A 19,250-nucleotide genomic window follows, 5' to 3' on the forward strand; every position below is an offset into this window, starting at 1 on the left:
ATCGCTGGGTGTGACCCAAAAAGCAAAAAAAAAAAAAAAAAAGAAAATCAGTTGCTTTGCTTACATTGGCATGGTTATGAAAGATGACTAATAAAAATATTTTGAGAATGAATTTGCTACTCTACACAAATACCGTTTACTTGTCTATACAAAATGAATTTATTCCTTTCAGATATTTAAAATAAAATATTGATTCTAGTGAGATCCCAGAAATTAAAAGCCTTAAATTTTCAGCCTTGATTACTTTATATCTCAACAAGAATGAACATTTTATGTTATTGAAGGTAGTCAAAGCAGCAAAGATTTTTCATTTATTCTATTATGCATGTAGTGGAGTCAGACTAGAGTGGTTACAGAGAAGGAGGATGAGAAGAGACAGTAAGAGTCCAACAAAAAGTCTCCGGCCACTTAAGAACAGAAAGGAGATAAATGTGATAGCCGCTGATGGAGGATGTGAGGTCAAGGACAGGCTGCTTTGTCGTGAGTGGGAACCATAGACTGATCCCATTTGGACAGACTGAGTCTGTCAGATGTGTACTGGATGGGGTATGGGCTTGTACTGGGGGTTGAACGAGACAGAAATTGATTTCTGACTGGTGGCAGGTGGACAGTGTCCAGGAGGACACTCCGGGACTCAGGCAGCCGTGTGGCTCCATGCCTGGGTCTACTGCAGCCAGTTTATCATTCTTTCCAAGGAGGAGAAGGAAAACAGGGGGAAATGGCTTTGGCGCTATGAAGATGAACATAGAACTTGATTACATAGTCTGTCACCTTGTTAAGGACACGGCCACAACTCACTGTGCTCTCTGACTGGCTGAAGGGAGAATACCAGCCAAAATGGAAAAAGATGGAGAAATGTGTTTGGGGAGTCACTGTGTCGCTGACTGTGAGGTTTTGGAGGAGTAGGATAGAAGCTTTCAACATATTTCTTGTTTCTGTGCAACTAGTTGGTCTTTTATTTTGGTACTCAGTGTTATGAGGTAAATTACTAAGGTTAATCCTCCTCTTTCTGAAAGGCAGTATTTGATTATAGGCTCAACTCTACAATACCTGCCTGCACCTTTCATCCTCCTCCACTACGTTTTCTTGTAGACTCACCATTTTTCCAATAGAAAGTGTACAAAAGAGAATATAATATTTACCTTCAAGATTTGGTTGAAAATATATAATGTGATAATATGAGAGGAGAAAATCTGTTCGTTTTTCTTGGATTATGATCTTGCTCTGTGTTTGAACTTGCTATTTACACATACTTTGGGCAGCTGAGCACATGCCAAGTTGATATGTCTTTTATTTAACCAAAGAAAAAATTGTGAATGTAAAAAAGTAACTTCAGATAGAATACTGATACCATTTTAAGTTCCTGAAATTGATTTTTCTAGATGTTAATTCCAATGCACATTGTGAAGATAGGGATGAATGGTGGCTCTGCTATGGAGTTTTATTTTTCATAATTTAATATTACACTGATTAGCATATTGTTTGCTTAAAGTGCCACATTAGCCTTTTGCTCATGATATTTTTGTCTGTAATATTTTCCACATATATGGTAACTGTTGGCAGCTCTCGTGATGCTAAGGAAAAAAACCTGCTCAAAGAGGCTTATCAATTAGCTGGGGGAAAGTTCTCTAGATATAGATCATTTTTAGTTACACTTGGCGGGTGTGAGAACTGAGGTACAAAATATGTGTCTTACCTAGAAAACTACTAGAAAAATAGTAGTTCTACTATATTTGGGGGAGTTGGACTTGAGCCACATCTGTCGGTCCCCAGGGCTTATTCTTGGTTCTGTGCTCAGGGAACCACATGTGGTTCTAGGGATAGACCAGGGGTCAGCTACATGCCAGGCAAGAGCCTTAACCTCTATTCTGTCTCTCCAGCCCAATCACTGTCACTGTCATCCCGCTGCTCACGGATTTGCTCAAGCGGACACCAGTAACGTCTCCATTGTGAGACTTGTTACTGCTTTTGGCATATTGAATATGCCACGAGGAGCTTGCCAGGCTTTGCCGTGTGGGTGAGATATTCTCGGTAGTTTGCCGGCTCTCGAGGAATTGAACCCGGGTTGGCCACGAGCAAGGCAAACACCCTATGGTGTACTATCGCTCCAGCCCCTCCAGTCCAATATGTTTCATATATTTTTAGTATTATTTTATATTAAGATCTATTGATTATTTTTTTGCAGTGAGACAAGCAATCTAGGGAAATGAAAGGGAGTCAGGGACAAGCATATGAGAATTCACTTTGAGGGCAGGAGAGGTGATGGCCTGGCTGCATCCCTTCAGCTGTGGCCCGGCTTCTCCAGTAGCAGATAGACATTGTATCTCTGAAGAAGCCCCTGTGGTAGTTGTGCTTGTTAAGTTCAAAGCAAACAATAGCCTTCTAGAAATCAATGTGGAAAATGTGGAAAGACATTTGCTCACGGAGAATGCATAGATGCGGGAATTGTGGGAAGTTGTTCAGGGGCCCCCATGAAGGTGAATGATGGAGAAAGAATATCGTTTCCATTGTTAGATCAACCTACCCAGAAATTAAAATGTATATACAGCTGATTCAACAAATGACATTTTCTGAAATTTAATGTCTCTAAATTATATCATTGCTATGATCTTAATGTCATTTTGTAGGTATATGTGGCAAAAGTTCTGGCCTGAATAAAACCGTTAATCTTTACAAATCAATGTTTACTTCTAGTGTGATGTTAATTGTGAAGTCTTTTGAGTGCCCATCTGAGTCATAAACTGGACAGGCCGTCTGTGAGGTGTATATACCAGGATTGTGTTAGTGATTCTTCATCTTTGGTCTATGGTTCTTTCTCTTCCCCCTTTCGCATGGCACATTGGCGTGTTTTGATTGTCTTCATTGATTGGCTTTGCCTAGGAGAGACTATTGCACCAGTAATCGGGCCTTTTCTTTCCTGCTTGCAGAACAATCAACCATGACGACTGAATCAGGATCAGACTCTGAGTCCAAACAAGAGCAGGACGCCGAGCCCCAGGAGGCTGCGGGTGCTCAGGGCCGCGAGGGTGCACAGCCGAACCCTGGGCCAGAGCTGAGTGGGGAGGAGCAGCGGCAGGCCCTGGAACAGTTTGAGGCTGCAGCTGCCGCACACAGCACCCCTGTGAGGAAGGAGGTGAGCTCGTGCTGCCCCTGCCCTGCTACCCTGCACTTGCAAGCATCACCCAGAAAACCAGTTGAAGAATGTTTACTGAGCTCTTCTTCCAGTTCCTGGTCCAACGTTGGTCTCTTAGCACTGTTGGGAACTATGAAGGGTCGTCTGCTTTGCTACAGCAGATGAAAATTTGTGCTATTTTAAGGCATTTAGTGAATGACATTCCACAATCTTGCTTGGAAACTCCTTCATTTAATTGAAGCACTTGAACTTATACTGAAAACTGGATTGCAGTTTATTAGTTTTATCTCGATTCACAGGAAGGATAGACACCACACTGAGACTAATTTTGATTCTGGTTCTGGGCCTAATGGTTAGAGCTTACTTTGATTTAAAAATATATATGTGGGAGCTGGAGCAATAGCACAGCGGGTAGGGTGTTTGCCTTGCACACGGCCGACCTGGGTTCGATTCCCAGCATCCCATATGGTCCCCTGAGCACCTCCAGGAGTCATTCTTGAGTGCATGAGCCAGGAGTAACCCCTGTGCATTGCCAGGTTTGACCCAAAAAGCAAAATAAACAAATAAATAAATAAAATATATATGTGTGTATTATATACATATATAATCTATATATAGATATATTATAAATATCCCCAAGGGTTGCTCTGTGTTGGGTTGTTTCCCTCTCCAATGTACAAGATATATTTTCAGTTTTATTAACGTGACTTGTTCAGGTGACTCTATGTCATGTATTTCTCAATACTTTTCATACAGAAAAATAAACATGATTTATAACTGGGCCTTAAATTTATGTTTAAATTTCTTTGGTTTGAAGCTTCAAACTTGGAATCAACCACATTTTAGAGAATCATCTCATAGGTGGTCAGGAAATCTGAAGGCTTACAAATAACTGTTCTCGTAGATCCGAATAGTAACTGTAAGCGATGTTGAGGAGAGAGATATAAAATCAGCATGTTATTGAATTTTTTTTTCTTTTTGGGTCACATCTAGTGATGCACCACAGGGGTTACTCCTGGCTCTGCACTCAGAAATTACTCCTAGCAGTGCTTGGGGTACCTATGGGATGCCGGGGACTGAACTCAGGTCAGCTGTGTGTAAGGCAAATGCCCTACGCACTGTACTATCCCTCTGGCCCTGTGAAATTCTTTGGAAGGCAAAACATTTCAACATTAAACTCCTTGTTAACGACCTGGTTATTTATCTCTCCCATGACATTTAAGTTCTGTAAACAATTTTATTTTTTGGTGACAAAGATTGAACCTTCCTCTGGTCTCACAACATGTGAACCCCACACTTTTACCACTGAACTATACCCTTAAATTTTGTTTTTAGAATAGAATTAGGAACAATATTTATCATTGTACTTTGTCAAACTACTGTGTGATTGAAAATGTTTTGAGATGGAGATCACCCTCCAGCCTATTAATAAAACCTAATAAACAGTTGCCATGACTTTTCTTTACCTTACCTTCTTTTTAAGAGTAGGATGGAAACAGTGCTTTGTTTTTAAATTTTCAGAAATTAAAAGTTACCAGATTGAATTCTCTTCCATTATTTTCTCCTGACTCTAAGTGAAATAGACATGAGAGTGGAGATAATCAGAGAAAGGGCAGGTTTTCTATACTCAGCCATGATTAAGTACTTTTTTTTTTATCATCTAAAGAAGTGAGATGTTTGAAACTGAACTGGCAAAGTGATGCCCTGTGATCTGAGAGTAATAAGACCAGCAACTCAGTCCTCTCTCTTTCCCTTGTTATTTTAGTAGCCAGGATGGAGCGATAGCACAGCGGTAGGGCGTTTGGCTTTCATGCAGCCAACCCGTGTTCAATTCCTCCGCCCCTCTCAGAGAGCCTGGCAAGCTACCAAGAGTATCGCGCCCGCACAGCAGAACCTGGCAAGCTACCCGTGGCGTATTGGATATGCCAAAAACAGTAACAATAAGTTTCTCAATGAGAGACATTACTGGTGCCCACTCGAACAAATCGATGAACAACGGAATTATAGTGACAGTGATTTTAGTAGCCACAGAGTCTTTTAAGTCCTCTCCTCCTGCTCACAACACGAAGAGATCAGAAAAGATAATTTCTACGATTCTTCTCTAAAGTTCTTTGATTCATACCAGTAGTTCACTTATGTTTGGAGATAAAGTAGTTTCTTTTGATATTTGGTGATGATTAAAACTTTGAATACCAGTTTACTAGTTTTGTGACCTTGAGTAATTTTCATACGATTGTAGGGTGAGAGAGATGGTATAGCGGGTTGGCACTTGCCTTGCATGCTGCCAACCGGGGTGGCAACCAGGAAGCCCATATGGTCTTCCGAACTCAGCCTGAATGATCCCAGAACCCAGAGCCAGGAATAGCCTTCAGCACTGCTGGCTGTGACCCAAAAACAAACCAAAAAAAATGTTCCTTGTACTTATTTCTTCTTATGTGCAAGTGAGGATAAGAATATCTACCTTTCACAGTTTTTGTGAGGATTATGAATTGGAGGTTTTGCTAAAATGGTTGACAGCTTTTATTTTAAATTATAGTATGGTTGACACCTATTTTTTTAATTGTAGTATGCTATACAACTATAATTGGCACTTTATTTGAAGTATACTTGGAATGCCCTTGTAGAATTATTAAGACTGTTTTCAAAATTTTTGTAAAAGCTGCAGTGACAGCTTGGTACTTTGTGTTCAGTAATCAGGCCTCCATTTAAATGATGGCTGTTTAAGATGCCTCTGTAATTGATAACAAGTTCACCCAAAAAGCTCATTCTCATTTCAGATGCTTTCATTTTTGTAGAGGAAAAATGAAACTTTTATAATTTCTAATCACTGTATCACTGTCATCCCATTGTTCATCGATTTGCTCGAGTGGGCACCAGTAATGTCTTTATTTGTCCTAGCCTTGAGATTTTTGGCTGCCTCTCTTTATTCATCCTTCCCAACGGTGCCACATTGGAGGCTCTTTCAGGGTCAGGGAAATGAGACCCATGTGACCCATCATTTTTACTATTTTTGGCATATCGAATACGCCATGGCGGGGCTTGCCAGGCTCTGCTGTGCAGGCAGGATAGTCTCGGTAGCTTGCCGGGTTCTCCGAGAGGGAGAACTAGATAGTAAAAGGTTACGCACTTCCCGGAGCTTTGTTTTAGTCTCTGAATCATGGCCTTTGATGGGATTCCTACTAGGTATGAAAAGTTGATTCCCCATAGCAATTAACTTGATTAAAATATAGCATTTTTGACATTGCATATGCTGAAATAAAAATTAAAAGTGCAAAAGTTTTCTTAAGTGACAAAAGATTTAATAAATGTAAATAAATTATGATTATTGGTATAAAATTCTAAGATAAACTGCAAAAACTTCAAAAAGTACCCAAATCATAATACTTTAATGACTTTTTCGGACTTTTTTCGGACTGACCATTTTAATGCCTTGATGTGGAAAAACTTGCAGTCAAAAGAGTTGGATCAAATTGCTTGAACAGGTTTTCTTTGATTTGCTTGTTTTAACTGAGACTTGCCTTTTTACCTATTTAGGCCTTTGAAGTGGGTTGTTCATTTTCCCCTTGATTTCTTTGCACAGCAAATCAGTTACTTTATTCTTAAGTATATCTCAAACTTTGCCTTAAATTACTGGGGAAAGAAAGAGAGGAAAGGGCTATATTAGTAGTCTTTGGGGTGGAGGAGGGGGCCACACCTGTCAGTGCTCCAGGCTTATTCCTGGCTTTGCGCTCAGATCACTCTTGGTCATACTCGGGACCATATGCAGTGCTGGTTATTCAAATGATGATAGGCCACATGCAAGGCAAGTGTACTATCTTTCTCAGTCCCAAAATTTTAATTTTCTGGGTAGAAAACAGATGCAAAATATATTGTAAAGGAAGAAATACCTACCTAAAATTTTTTTTGAAAAATGCCCCAAATAACTTGGTGATTATTTTAGAATATTGTAAAAGTATCACTGTATCACTGTCACTGTATCACTGTCAGCCCATTGCTCATTGATTTGCTCGAGCAGGCACTAGTAATATCTCCATTGTGAAACTTGTTGTTACTGTTTTTGGCATATCAAATATGCCACGGGGAGCTTGCCAGGCTCTGCCGTGTGGGCAAGATACTCTCGGTAGCTTGCCTGGGTCTCCAAGAGGGGCGGAGGAATCGAACCCGGGTTGGCTGCATGTAAGGCAAACACCCTACCCACTGTGCTATCGCTCCAGCCCTGTAAAAGTGTAAAGGTTACTAAAAATAAAAATTTAAAAAAATAATGCTATATTCTCAAACCTATGCATTTTTAGATTGTGTGTTCATGGGAGAGGGTATTTATGGTAATTCAAGAAGCAAACTGGATTTTACAACCTACACTGTCTCTGTATATTTGCAATAAAATTGTTAGTCTAGACCATGAGAATTTGCAGTAATAAAGTTGGTGGTCATTTAATAGTTGAAAGAGGAATATTAAAAGAATAGTGAGGGAGGAGTGCTCAGAAAAAAATTTAAGGGGATTGATTCATGGGACAGTTTTATCATGCCATAGGACATCCTCTGCAGTTTTGAAGGTAACCCAGACTTGATTTGTGATTTGAATGGCGATTAAAGCTTTTTGACAGGTTATATCTGTTTCTTACACCGGCTCACTACAGTAAAAGGAGACAGACTTAGGGGGATGCTATGAATTTCAGTGCTGCTTGCTTCATTGATTCAGAACAACATCAAATAGTTTAATATTTGTAAAATTACTGAAGAAATTTGGACTTGAAGCTCTCTGTGCCCTAAGGTTTATAATACACACATATATATGTGGTAGTTATGGATCCTATAGAAGGATCTAATGAATGAAAAAAATGTTGTACATAAGGTAAAAACCGTATGATTTATTTTCTTTTATTATTGAAGTGATGTTAGTTTATGACTGTTTAGTTTAGAGGTATAATTTCATGCTTTGAAAAATCACTATTACCATTCCATAACTACCACCAAAGTACCCATGTCTTTCTATCACATTCCATTGCCCCCCCACCCCTAAACAGTTTCTCATAAAGACCTATTTTGTGTCTTTTTAAAAAAGAAAGTAGCTTCATTTGTATGCTTCTTTGCCTAATGAAGTCTTGATGGCATTTGCTAACTCAACTCTTCTAAGTGAAATCCTCGAATCAAACTAACAGAACACCCTGTCTATACATTTATGTGGTGAAGTAATTTAATCAAAACTGTTAGCATTATAAATATCCACATACATGTATGTGAACATACACATATATTTCCATTCTTGCTGTCCTAGTTCAGATTACCTCTTATCCTTTAGGAAATAGAAAAGCCTATTTCTAAAGTGATCTCTTATTGCCTGAGCAATGCAATATTTATTTCCTGTCTTGCAGGGAAAACTTTTCATTATTTGCTCTTCACAGGTCACTGACAAGGAGCGGGAGTTTGCTGCTGGAGTTGCAAAACAGCTCGAGTATCAGCAATTGGAAGACGATAAACTTTCTCAGAAATCATCTAGCAGTAAACTATCTCGATCTCCGTTAAAGATTGTCAAAAAACCTAAAAGCATGCAGTGCAAAGTGATACTTTTGGACGGTTCAGAATATACCTGTGATGTGGAGGTAAGTGTATGTTAAAACATTTTTGTTAATCCCTGATAGTGAGATCTGAGGGATGTTGCTATAAAATGTACATAATATCTCTCCATTTTTCCAGAGTTCTGGAAAAATTATTCAGACCCAGGTCTTAAAGATTTTCTCGTTGTTTCTAGTAAGGTGTCAGGTAACTAAAAATACTTAAAAGCTTAAGTTCCTGAAATTTTACAAAGGAGTATGTGATTTTTTTTAATTGAATCACAAAATGAAAATATCTCCCACACTTTCCATGATAGAGAAAAAGAACACTCTAAAAATCAAATTTTCCATAATATCCTGGCTACAAACTATCACTTAATTAATTTCACTTTTTTATCTGAATAATAATGGCCAGATTTCCATTGGCAGAAACTGGGTAGCTTTCTTTCTTAAAGAGGTGAAATAATGTGAACTATTGTAACTTCTTTTCTGGCTAAAGATAGGGACATATTACTTTTTGTTCATTTTGTAAAGAAAACTGGAATTCCTCTTAGGAAAGAACAGGGAAATAATTTTTGTTACAGATCCTTAGTAAGACGAACTTAACATATGAGAGCAATACAACTTGTGGGTAAAGGGTTGTGAGTGTTCTCTGTGTTCCATGGAAATACATGCCTGCATGAACACAGACCCTCGGAGCAGGTGAGCACACCAGGGCATCTGCTCCCTGTAGCGGGAAGGAGCAGCCGCTCTGCTAGCAAGGTAGTAGCCTGATTTAAGTTCAGCTTGAACAGTTTCATCCCAAGAGCCCATTCCTCCAGTCATTTCCCTTTCCTACTAGAACCTCAGCCATCCTCCTCCAGGATGCTAAACTGATTTAGCATGCTCAGCTCCTCCTTCTGCATGCTAAACTGATTGACCTGCTGAGACTCTCTTCCAGGCACCATAGACAGTTGATGTCTGCGTCTTCTCAATGACTATACCCTTTTCCTTGAGTTATTATTAAGCCAGTCTTCATTTTCCACTTTCTGAGCTCATTCATCTTAGCCGTCTCTGTCTCATACCATTTCTATTAAAATTTGCATAATTCGCCCAGTGCTTTGCTTTTTTTTTTTTCTTTCTTGGAATGAAAGATTCACCTCCATTTCACATTGTTAATGATATTTAAAGACAGGATGGCTTTATGTTATTAGAGATGGCAGAAGCATGTATGTTGATCTGAGATTAAGTTTATCATATACTAATTTCTAGAAGATTTCCCATCCTATAATTTGACAAATATAGATGGATTGCTTCAAGGAATAAATTCAGTCTTCCAAGGATCTTACCTAGGGATTTGCATGCAATACCTACTTCTTGAGTTTTTTGGCTTCGATTTTGTCTAATTTTATAATTCAATTTAATCATTGATTTTGATGTTTAGGCTGAAAAGTGGGGGATTCCCATCATATTTTCTGCTGCAGTTTTACTATATGGAGTTTCAAAGGCTTTCATAACCTTCGAAAGATAATTTCACAACGTGGGTCTACTTCACAGGAAATTTTTAAATTTTGTTTGGGAATAAAGAATCTTTCCCCTTAGGTTTTAGGAGAGTTTAGGATTATAGTTATATAATGGAAGAAATAGACTTACTTGCCAGTTGCCTAAAGAAGTGTCTAGAAGAATACATAGTGTTTCACATAGGGAGGAAAAGTTCCTTGGGACCCACTCTTGCATATAGAGTTGATTATTTTACTAAATTTGTACCCTATGATTCATTGTCACTGTCACTGTCATCCCGTTGCTCATCAATTTGTTCGAGCAGGCACCAGTAACGTCTCTCATTGAGAGACTTATTGTTACTATTTTTGGCATATCCAATACCCTGTGATTCATACACACCATAAATCTGTGATTTGGTTTTGGGAGGCATCCCTTGTAATACTTTGGGGTTACTCTCAGATGCTTGCGGGGGTGCATCAAAAAACCATGGTGCTCAAAGAACTCTGGTGGTACTCAAAGAACCATGAGGTTTCAAAAATGGAACTAGGGCCTTCAGCAGTCAAAGCATGTGTGCAATCTGTTGAACTATCTCTCTGTCCCCTAATCTTTGTGTTTAAGTCCAGAATTTCTATTTTGTAATTAACCCACACAACAATTCACTATTGCTTTCGTCATGACTTGAGTGCACAGCAGTATTGCACATTTGACAGAATCAAGGCAGTAACTTTTGGGCCAGAAAGATGACTCAGTGCTCTGCATGTGGGAACCTAGGTTTGATCTCAGTACTGTATGATTCTCCATGACCACTGCCTGGAATAAACTTTTGAGCACAGGGCTGGGAGTAATCCTTGAGTACCAGAGTGTATGGCCCTAAGGAGATTAAAAAAAAATAAACGAGTGAATTTTTTCCTGGGAGACTAAAACCTTTGTCAGCAGAATGCATATTTTCTGCATTAATAGTAGGGGGAAAAATGTGTTCACTGTGACATCTTCATTGAAATAATTGACCTTGGCAAAGTAAAATGGATTTGTATTGACTAGTTAGACAAGAAAAAAATGAAAGATTGCAGTTGGGAAGACAACTTAAGTGACAGAGTGTTGTTCCTGCCTTGTCTGAGGCCCTGAATTCAGTCTCTAACCCTACCTCTCTCCACCCACACCAATAATTGCAGCCCCTTTCCAAAACAAAGGAAAACCAGCAAAAAGAAAGAGCCTAGAAGAAATCTCAAGGACTGGGGCACATGCCTTGTATGCAGGAGCATTGCATGGTCCCCAAAGCATCCCTGGGAGTGATCCCTGAGCACTGAGGCAGGAACAGTCCCCGAGGTTTGCTGGGTTTGATTGCAGAATCAAAGAAAATAAAACAAAAGAAAAAATAGGACTGTGAATAAGATCTGTTTTTCAAGGTAACAATATAATGCTAGTTTATTTTATGTGTTTTTTTCCCCCCACTTTATTTAAACAGCATGGTTTGCAAAGTTGTTTGTGATGATTTGTTACAAGTATTCAATATTCCAATACCAGTCCCACTCTCACTGTCCCTAAACCACTGTCTCCATTTTCCCAACTGCCCCTCAGCCCTGCCCCCATAGCAGGCAGGCCCACAATAACTTACTTTATATCGCTTGTTACCACTAAGTGGATATTGGAGTGATTAAAAAAAATACTTAAGTATAATAAAATTTTTGGAAATGGTTATATCTCACCATGGGAACATTAAGTCCTTCTTTGAGGGTTTACTAAGCTGTTCTTGCAAGTTAAAGCTTTCTGTGTTAATGTATTTGTTAGTCAAGATTAGTTGGATTTTCCATTACATTCCCATCCGATCTGGAGTTCTCCTACTGGGATATTAGTGTTGTAAGAGTTGGGAGTCTGGCTAGAGATGCGGTGGCTTTTGGGGTGTGAATGCAGCAGCAGGGGCTTTGGTAGGGTGGGAACTTGGCCTCCCCTCCTCCTGACAGCGCCTTGGAGGGGAGACACTAGTTTAAAAGACCACATTCAAACGCCTCTTGCTTTTGGATTATAGCTGGAGTCTTGGTTCTCCTAAACTGAATTTTTATCAGAGTTTTGGGATGAAGGCACCTACACACACATAAATAAATACCAACTGAACGACTTGTTTGCTTGGGGGCTATATCTGGTGTTGCTTATCGTCTACTCCTGGCTCAGTGCTCTGAAGTCTTGAAGCAGTGCTCAGGAGACCATGTGGTGCTGGGGACCAAAGCGGGGCCTTCAGTGTGTAAAGCTCATGCTCAGTCCATTGAGCCATCCCTCCATCAGTGCAGTACTTTCAACACTGAGTAATAGTGCATTGTAGTTCCATGCAAGGTCAGGTGTGCTAGATATCAGCATCTCTGTCTGTCGGTTATATCTGTATAGAGCAATAAAGACCTTCAGAAGTGGGGGCTGGAGCGATAGCATAGAGGGTAGGGCGTTTGCCTTGCACGCGGCCAACCCGGGTTCGAATCCCAGCATCCCATATGGTCCCCTGAGCACCGCCAGGAGTAATTCCTGAGTGCAAAGCCAGGAGTAACCCCTGTGCATCACCAGGTGTGACACAAAAAGCAAAAAAAAAGACCTTCAGAAGTGACTGTAGAATGTGTGTCTAAATTCAGGTTTCTCTTTAAGCAGACAGTGTGAACTTTGAAGCAAAGAGGCAGGATAACACATTACAGGAACAGAGATACTATTTTTCTCTATTTTTAAGAAGCAACTGCAAGATACAAATGTGTTCGGGAGAACGTAGGTGATCAGATCTCATCACAGTTAAGGCACTTTGGGTTTTGATTGATTAAAATCTCAACACAAACCAGCAGGACAGTCTGTCAGAAATGTTTGTGTTATTAGCCATTTTTTTTGGAAAGTATAGTGCTCGGTTTATTGCAGGTTGTCAATGGCCCTGGTTCCTGAGCCGCGGAGGACTCATTCCAACTATCCCATACTCAGGCTTCAAAGCCACCAGACTAGGGTGTGAAATGGACTTAGCCATCTGTCACCCATGTAATTTTGAGGAAATGCAGTAAATATTCTGAACTTTCCTCAATAGATGAGAGCAGAAAATCCCTCAGAGGGGAAAAAATTAAAGCAGATAATTTATTTGAGCATTTTCTGGAATGTAACATATTCTTGATCAGCAACAACTGTTTAATAATGATAATAAAAACCAATGGACTCTGACTTGAGCTTATTCAGCAGAGAATTCTGCAATAGCGAATGATTTGGAACTTTTCCATGAGGAATGATTAGAGAAAGAGAACATTAAATGCAGAAAAATTAAGGAGAAAAAATACCTACTTCCAGTTTCTTGGAAAGGTTGATAAATGTCTATAATAACTTAAATATAGGAAGAAAAACTGAGAAATTACAGTAAATCAGATTTCTAATAAATAGAGAAAGTATTTTAAATGACTGTGGTCATCCATGTGATGGCATTTGCACTGCCTTTAGGATTCAGGGAGAAACCATAGGTGAATTTATGAAAATCATAAGTTCCAGTGATGCATTGTCAGTTCAGATAACTTCCCATGCCCCTTTTTACTCCAAAACATATGGATAGAAGAACTATGAATTTAAAAAAGCAGAATTACTTCCCTAATTTCTTTCTTCAATTCATGCAGTTATAGGTGAGTTAAAATGGAATGCAGGAACTGAAGTGATAGTACAGTGGGTAGGACACTTGTCTTGCACACAACCAACATGGCTTTGAAGCCTGGTCCTCCATAATGTTTTCCAAGCATCGCCAGGAGTGATCCCTGAGCACAGAGCCAAGAGTAACCCTGAGCATAGCTTCATGTGACTAAAAAAAAATGAATAAATGAAACAAAAATGAACAATACAGGACACATAATAACAGGTATGATTTAACCTACTCATGGCATATTCAATGTGCCAAAAACAGTAACAAGTCTCACAGTGGAGACGTTACTGGTGCCTGCTCAAGCAAATCAATGAACAACAGGATGACAGTGCAGATTTAATTTTTCACTGTTAAGGTATGAAAGTTTTTCATTTTAATGAATCTCTATTCTTAGTTGTTTTTCCCTGTCATTTATTTAATCTTTTCCTTACTTCATCAAAATCAACAGCGCTTAACTCCAGAAAGTCTTCGTGATAATTCGAAGAACGTGTCTCTCTCTCTCTCTCTCTCTCTCTCTCTCTCTCTCTCTCTCTCTCTCCCCCTCCCTCCCTCTCTTCCTCCTTATCTCTCTCACACACATAGCCCTTTCCTGATACAGCACCTTATAGTTCTCTCCTCTTTTAAAACCAGAGAATCAGTTTTCCTCTTGCCCAGCAGTGTTGCAGTAGGAGAAACCTAGACACCCAGGAACCCTTTCAGAAGCGTTTGCTCTCCGAGCAGCAACTAAACACTGACTGGTTCTTCGGTCTCACCTCTTGCTGTGTGTTGACGAGAGCTTTCCCATTGACTTCTTCCAACTTTCTCTCCACTAGTAATCTGGTAGCATTAACATTCATTTGAGAGACTTTACTTAACTAATTTTTCAAGTTCTTAGCCTTGACTATCGAAACTATAAGATCTTATTATGAATAAAATATAAGCACTGTAGCACTGTCGTTGTTCATCAATTTGCTCGAGTGAGCACCAGTAACATGTCCATTGTGAGATTTGTTGTTACTGTTTTTGGCATATCGAATATGCCATGGGTAGCTTGCCAGGCTCTGCCATAAAATATAAGAAAAGCTCTAATTACACATCACATATATAAACATGTGATATATAAACATGATAGATAAACAAATATATGATATATAAACATATACATGTTTAGGAAATGATTACATGCAGCTATTTTTATGAATGCCAACAAAATCATGAATTCTGTCATTTTCATTTTCATTTTTATTGAATCATTGGAGAACACTAGCAGCTTCCTATGTCCAGGGTATTATTGTTGTTGCTATTTAGTTCCCAAGCCCAACTTTTAAAAGAGAAAATAAATAAAAACACCTCAGTCACAGCAACAGAAATTGGTGCTTATCGCATTTATTTCAGTCCCACCTCTTCCATGGTAGGCAGACTTGTTGTGTCTGACTGATTAGTGCACATTTCCCCTAATGCCCTTCCGGTTCAATACATTTTCTCATATTTGAGCAGCGTTCTAATCTATCCTGATTTGGTTTCAGGAGAACAAGTGAGATCAATTTTAATTTGAGTTTGTATTTTGTAACATCAATTCAGTGCTGCATGCATCTCATCTTCAAGCCATTTTGTGGTATAGTTTGGTTGTTTCTCCATAAGAAACCCAGTTGCTGGAGGAACTTCGAGCATACTAGAAACCTAATAGAATGTTTGCCTTGCACGTTTGACATGTCCTGGCCTCCCTTTTCTCCTCCTTCCCGCTTTCCTTCCCTTCTCCCTTCCCAGGTGTCAAACCCCAGGGCTTGACGCACAGAGGCATGCTCTCTGCCACTTAGCACACACCCCGCCTGCTGGCTATGTTTCATCATGCCTGTAAAACCTCAGTTCACCCAAGGTAGCACCTCAGTGTTTCTGATTCAACAGGGAGAGACACAGTGTTTACGGGATTTAGGTAAATCCACATGGGACTAGCAGCACGCCAGCTGAAGAGGCAAGAAGCCAGTTACCACTGGAGAGAGATTTGCCTGCAGGTTGAGACATGACAGCTGGAGCTTGTCTAGTGCAGCAGTGAAACCAAGAAACGCCTTTCCCAGAGTTGACCCTGCCCAGAGGTCTGCTGCTGAGTGTCTTCAAAAGGAAGTGATGTCAGATGCCTTTAGGATGATCCAGGATCTGGACTAAGAATAAAAATGGGCCGGCTAGGTAGAACAGAGGGACAGGCACATGGTTTGCATGTGGCCAACTCTCATTTGATCTCTGGTACCACATGGTTCCCTTAAGGTGCCCAGGTGCACCCCTGGAGGCCCCCAAGCAATGCCAGGACAGCTCAGGTGATCCCCGGTGACAAAGGGCTTGAGCAACACCACATCCTTGGGCCCAAGCATTGATCCTCTGGCCCGGCTGGACAAGAATTGCCAAGAGGGGCCCCAATGCCTGCAGACTGCTTGGGAACACTCCACTGTTTCCAAAACAAAAAAAAAAAAACAGAAACTGGAGTATATTTCAGTGACATTTCTTGAAAGTATCCAGAGATGTTGCTAGGAATGAGAAAGGGTAATGTCTTAAGAAATTTCTTAAATGTGCTTCTGTCACCTTTTGCCAGTTGGCCAGGAAGGTACTGCTTAAGAAATTTCCAGATGTTCTGTCTTGTATGTGAATTAGTTAACTGCTTAAACTGTATATTTGTTTATGTATATATGTATATGTATATGTATATATATATGTGTAGGATTTGTTCTAGGATTTGATGTGTTTGCAGTTAAAGTTTGAATTTATTTTCATAGGTGTTTAAAAATGTAATACTTTTAGAAGAAAGCTTTTTTTTTCTTTCTTTTGTGTGTGTGGTGGGGGAGGGAATGTGGCACACACTCAACAGTGCTTGGGGGTTCCTCCTGCTTCTGTGCTTAGGTTCACTCCTGGTGGAGTTTAGGGAACCATAGACAATGTTGGGTGAATCAAGCCCGGTTGCCCACATGCAAGGCAAGTATCTTACCCATTGTACTATCGCTTGGGCCCCTACTCTGGAAGTTCTTTACAAGACAACAAACAGAATTTCCATAATCAAGCAGCAGTATAGTACAGTAATATCTGTCACGAATGAGCTTCACTGACTCCTTAGAATTAATTTTACTTAGTAAATCAACCAAAAAAAATTACTTAGATATTTTCTCTGCCAACACTATTTAATTATTGTCTTTCATGTATTGCAAGAAGTAATAATTGTGAAAATTCAAAACTAAGATTTTTTTTCAAACCAGGACAAGTGTTGTTTGTCAACAATACTGTACATTAGAGGTTTTTTTTTTAAAAAAAAATGTGATTTTTACTTCTCAGTGTGTCCTCCTCCACTGAATGTTTTACTGTGTCATGCCATCTGTTGTGTGCACTATGTGAATGGCCTTGTCCAGCCGCAGCAGCCTTCCTGCTTCAAAGCGGATCCCCCTGGGAATGCACAAGCAAGGATGGAAGGGCCTTAATTAACTATGTTTCCTTTGACTCATTGGTGCAACCATAGGAACAGGTACTTACAAGGACTGTTAGCATGCACCTTCTCATTTACGGGCTGGAGTTTGTCCTCATTAAGTTTAAATAAAGAAAAATCCGCTTTCCACCAAGATTGCTAAACTGATTCTCCTGGTTTTCACGTGAAAAAGTCATAAGCTCTACTGGTATACAGTGATCATAGATATGGCTTATTAAACACTTTAAACAATATTAAAATAGTGATTGAAAATATGATCATACATTATTAAAATAGAAAAACAATAAACCCTCTGGTGTATCACCATACTGTATTCAGGGTTATGCTTTTATTTTATTTTTTTATTGAATCACTGTGAGATAGAATGTTACAGAATTGTTCATGAGTGGATTTCAGTCATATAATGCCAACACCCATCCCTCCACCAGTGTAATTTTCCAGCACCAGTGTCCCCGGTTTCCCTCCCACCCCTTCAGTTCATCCAACCCCGGCCTTTCTCTATGGCAGGCACCTCTCCTCTCTCTCTCTCTCTCTCTCTCTCTCTCTCTCTCTCATTTTAGGCATTATGATTTATGATACAGATGCTGAAACGTTATCTGTATGCCTTTACATGCTTGTCCAGAGTGATCATTTCCAATAGTATTGTCGCAGTGGACCCTCCTCTATCTTAACTATCTTCCGTCTCCCACACGATTGACAACCATTGACCAGTCCTCCTGTCATTTTCCCTGGCCTTGGATATTAGTTTCATATTGTTTATTTCTTTATATCTCATAAATGAATGCAATCATTCTATATCTGTCCCTTTCCTTCTGGCTCTTTGCACTCAGCATGATACTTTCCGAGTCTATCCACATATAGGCACATTTCTTGACCTCATTTTCCCTAACAGCTGTGTAGTATTTCGTTATGTAGATGTACCATAGTTTCTTTATCCATATGTCTGATCTAGGGCACTCAGTTTGTTTCCAGATTCTGGCTATTGTGAAGAGTGCTGTAATGAACATAGATGTATAGATGCTGTTTCTGCTGTGTGTTTTTTGGACCCCCGAGGTATATTCCCAGACACTGTATTCCTGGGTTGAATGGGAGCTCAATTTCTAGTTTTTTGAGGAATGTCCATATTGTTTTCCAAAAAGGCTGGGCAAGTTGGCATTTCCACTCAATGAATGAGGATTCCTTTCTCTCTGGGTTGTGTTTTGAAGGCTACTTGAGTTTTGGAGCTGGAGTGCCTGTATATATTGGATGACTGATACAACAAAGATAAAACTCATATTGCCCATGGAGAGGCTGAGCATGCAAGAACCCTGGATTTAATCCCTGGCACTGCATGGTCCCCTGAACTCTTCCAGAATGACCCCTGAGCACAAAGCTGGGAGTAGCTCCTGAACATTGCTAGATGTGGCCCCAAACCAAAGAAAATTAAAATCATCCTAGAGGAATTTTTTCTTTGATATTTGTTAGTTGGTGCTACATCCCAGTATAGAATTTATTTCTCTAAATTGTAGTGATTAATATGTTAAGTTTGTTCTTAGTGTTCATGTTGCCCTCTAAGACTTAATGTTTTCTCTTGAAGTCAGTTTGATGAATGTCCCTGTTCTGCATTCATGTAGAGAAAGATGCATAAGAAAAATTCTTTCCACTCTGTGTGTTGCCTTATCTTTTCCCAGAAGGCATGTCTTGTATGCTTGGTATAACATAGTGGCAGTTTATTTTCATAGAACAAATTTGATTTGTCAATTAGTCTGATGAAGGAAGCAGTCTTCCAGGTTTAAAAATAATTCACGTTTTTCAGTTCCTAGACATCCCGTGCTTACTTATATTCTATAAATTGTATATTTTGTATACTGTATCTTGTTGACTTGATTGAACCTTGAAGGTTTTCTCAATGCCCTGGGAGAAACCTTTCGAATTTCTTTACTCTGCAGCCTTATTGCCACAGAATCGCTGGTGATGATTGTGAGTCAGACCCTCTGCTAACAGAGGATCTTTCCTTTTCTCACT

General features: G+C 39.6%; 1 protein-coding gene across 28 annotated transcripts in view; it reads left to right on the forward strand.

Moving 5' to 3' along the window:
• The window catches only part of EPB41L3 (erythrocyte membrane protein band 4.1 like 3), a 216,593-nt gene that overhangs the window by 120,414 nt on the left and 76,929 nt on the right, over nt 1-19,250 (forward strand). For 27 of the 28 annotated variants that reach the window (XM_055128823.1, XM_055128818.1, XM_055128820.1 and 24 more), the window contains exons 2-3: nt 2,928-3,133; nt 8,536-8,733. In XM_055128823.1, the coding sequence (XP_054984798.1) occupies nt 2,939-3,133; nt 8,536-8,733 (393 nt within the window). In that variant the 5' untranslated portion in view covers nt 2,928-2,938. The remainder of the gene's footprint in view (nt 1-2,927; nt 3,134-8,535; nt 8,734-19,250) is intronic. The other variant, XM_055128828.1, reaches the window with a different exon arrangement.

This window comes from Sorex araneus, chromosome 2 (assembly GCF_027595985.1).
Source record: "Sorex araneus isolate mSorAra2 chromosome 2, mSorAra2.pri, whole genome shotgun sequence".
NCBI lineage: Eukaryota > Metazoa > Chordata > Mammalia > Eulipotyphla > Soricidae > Sorex > Sorex araneus.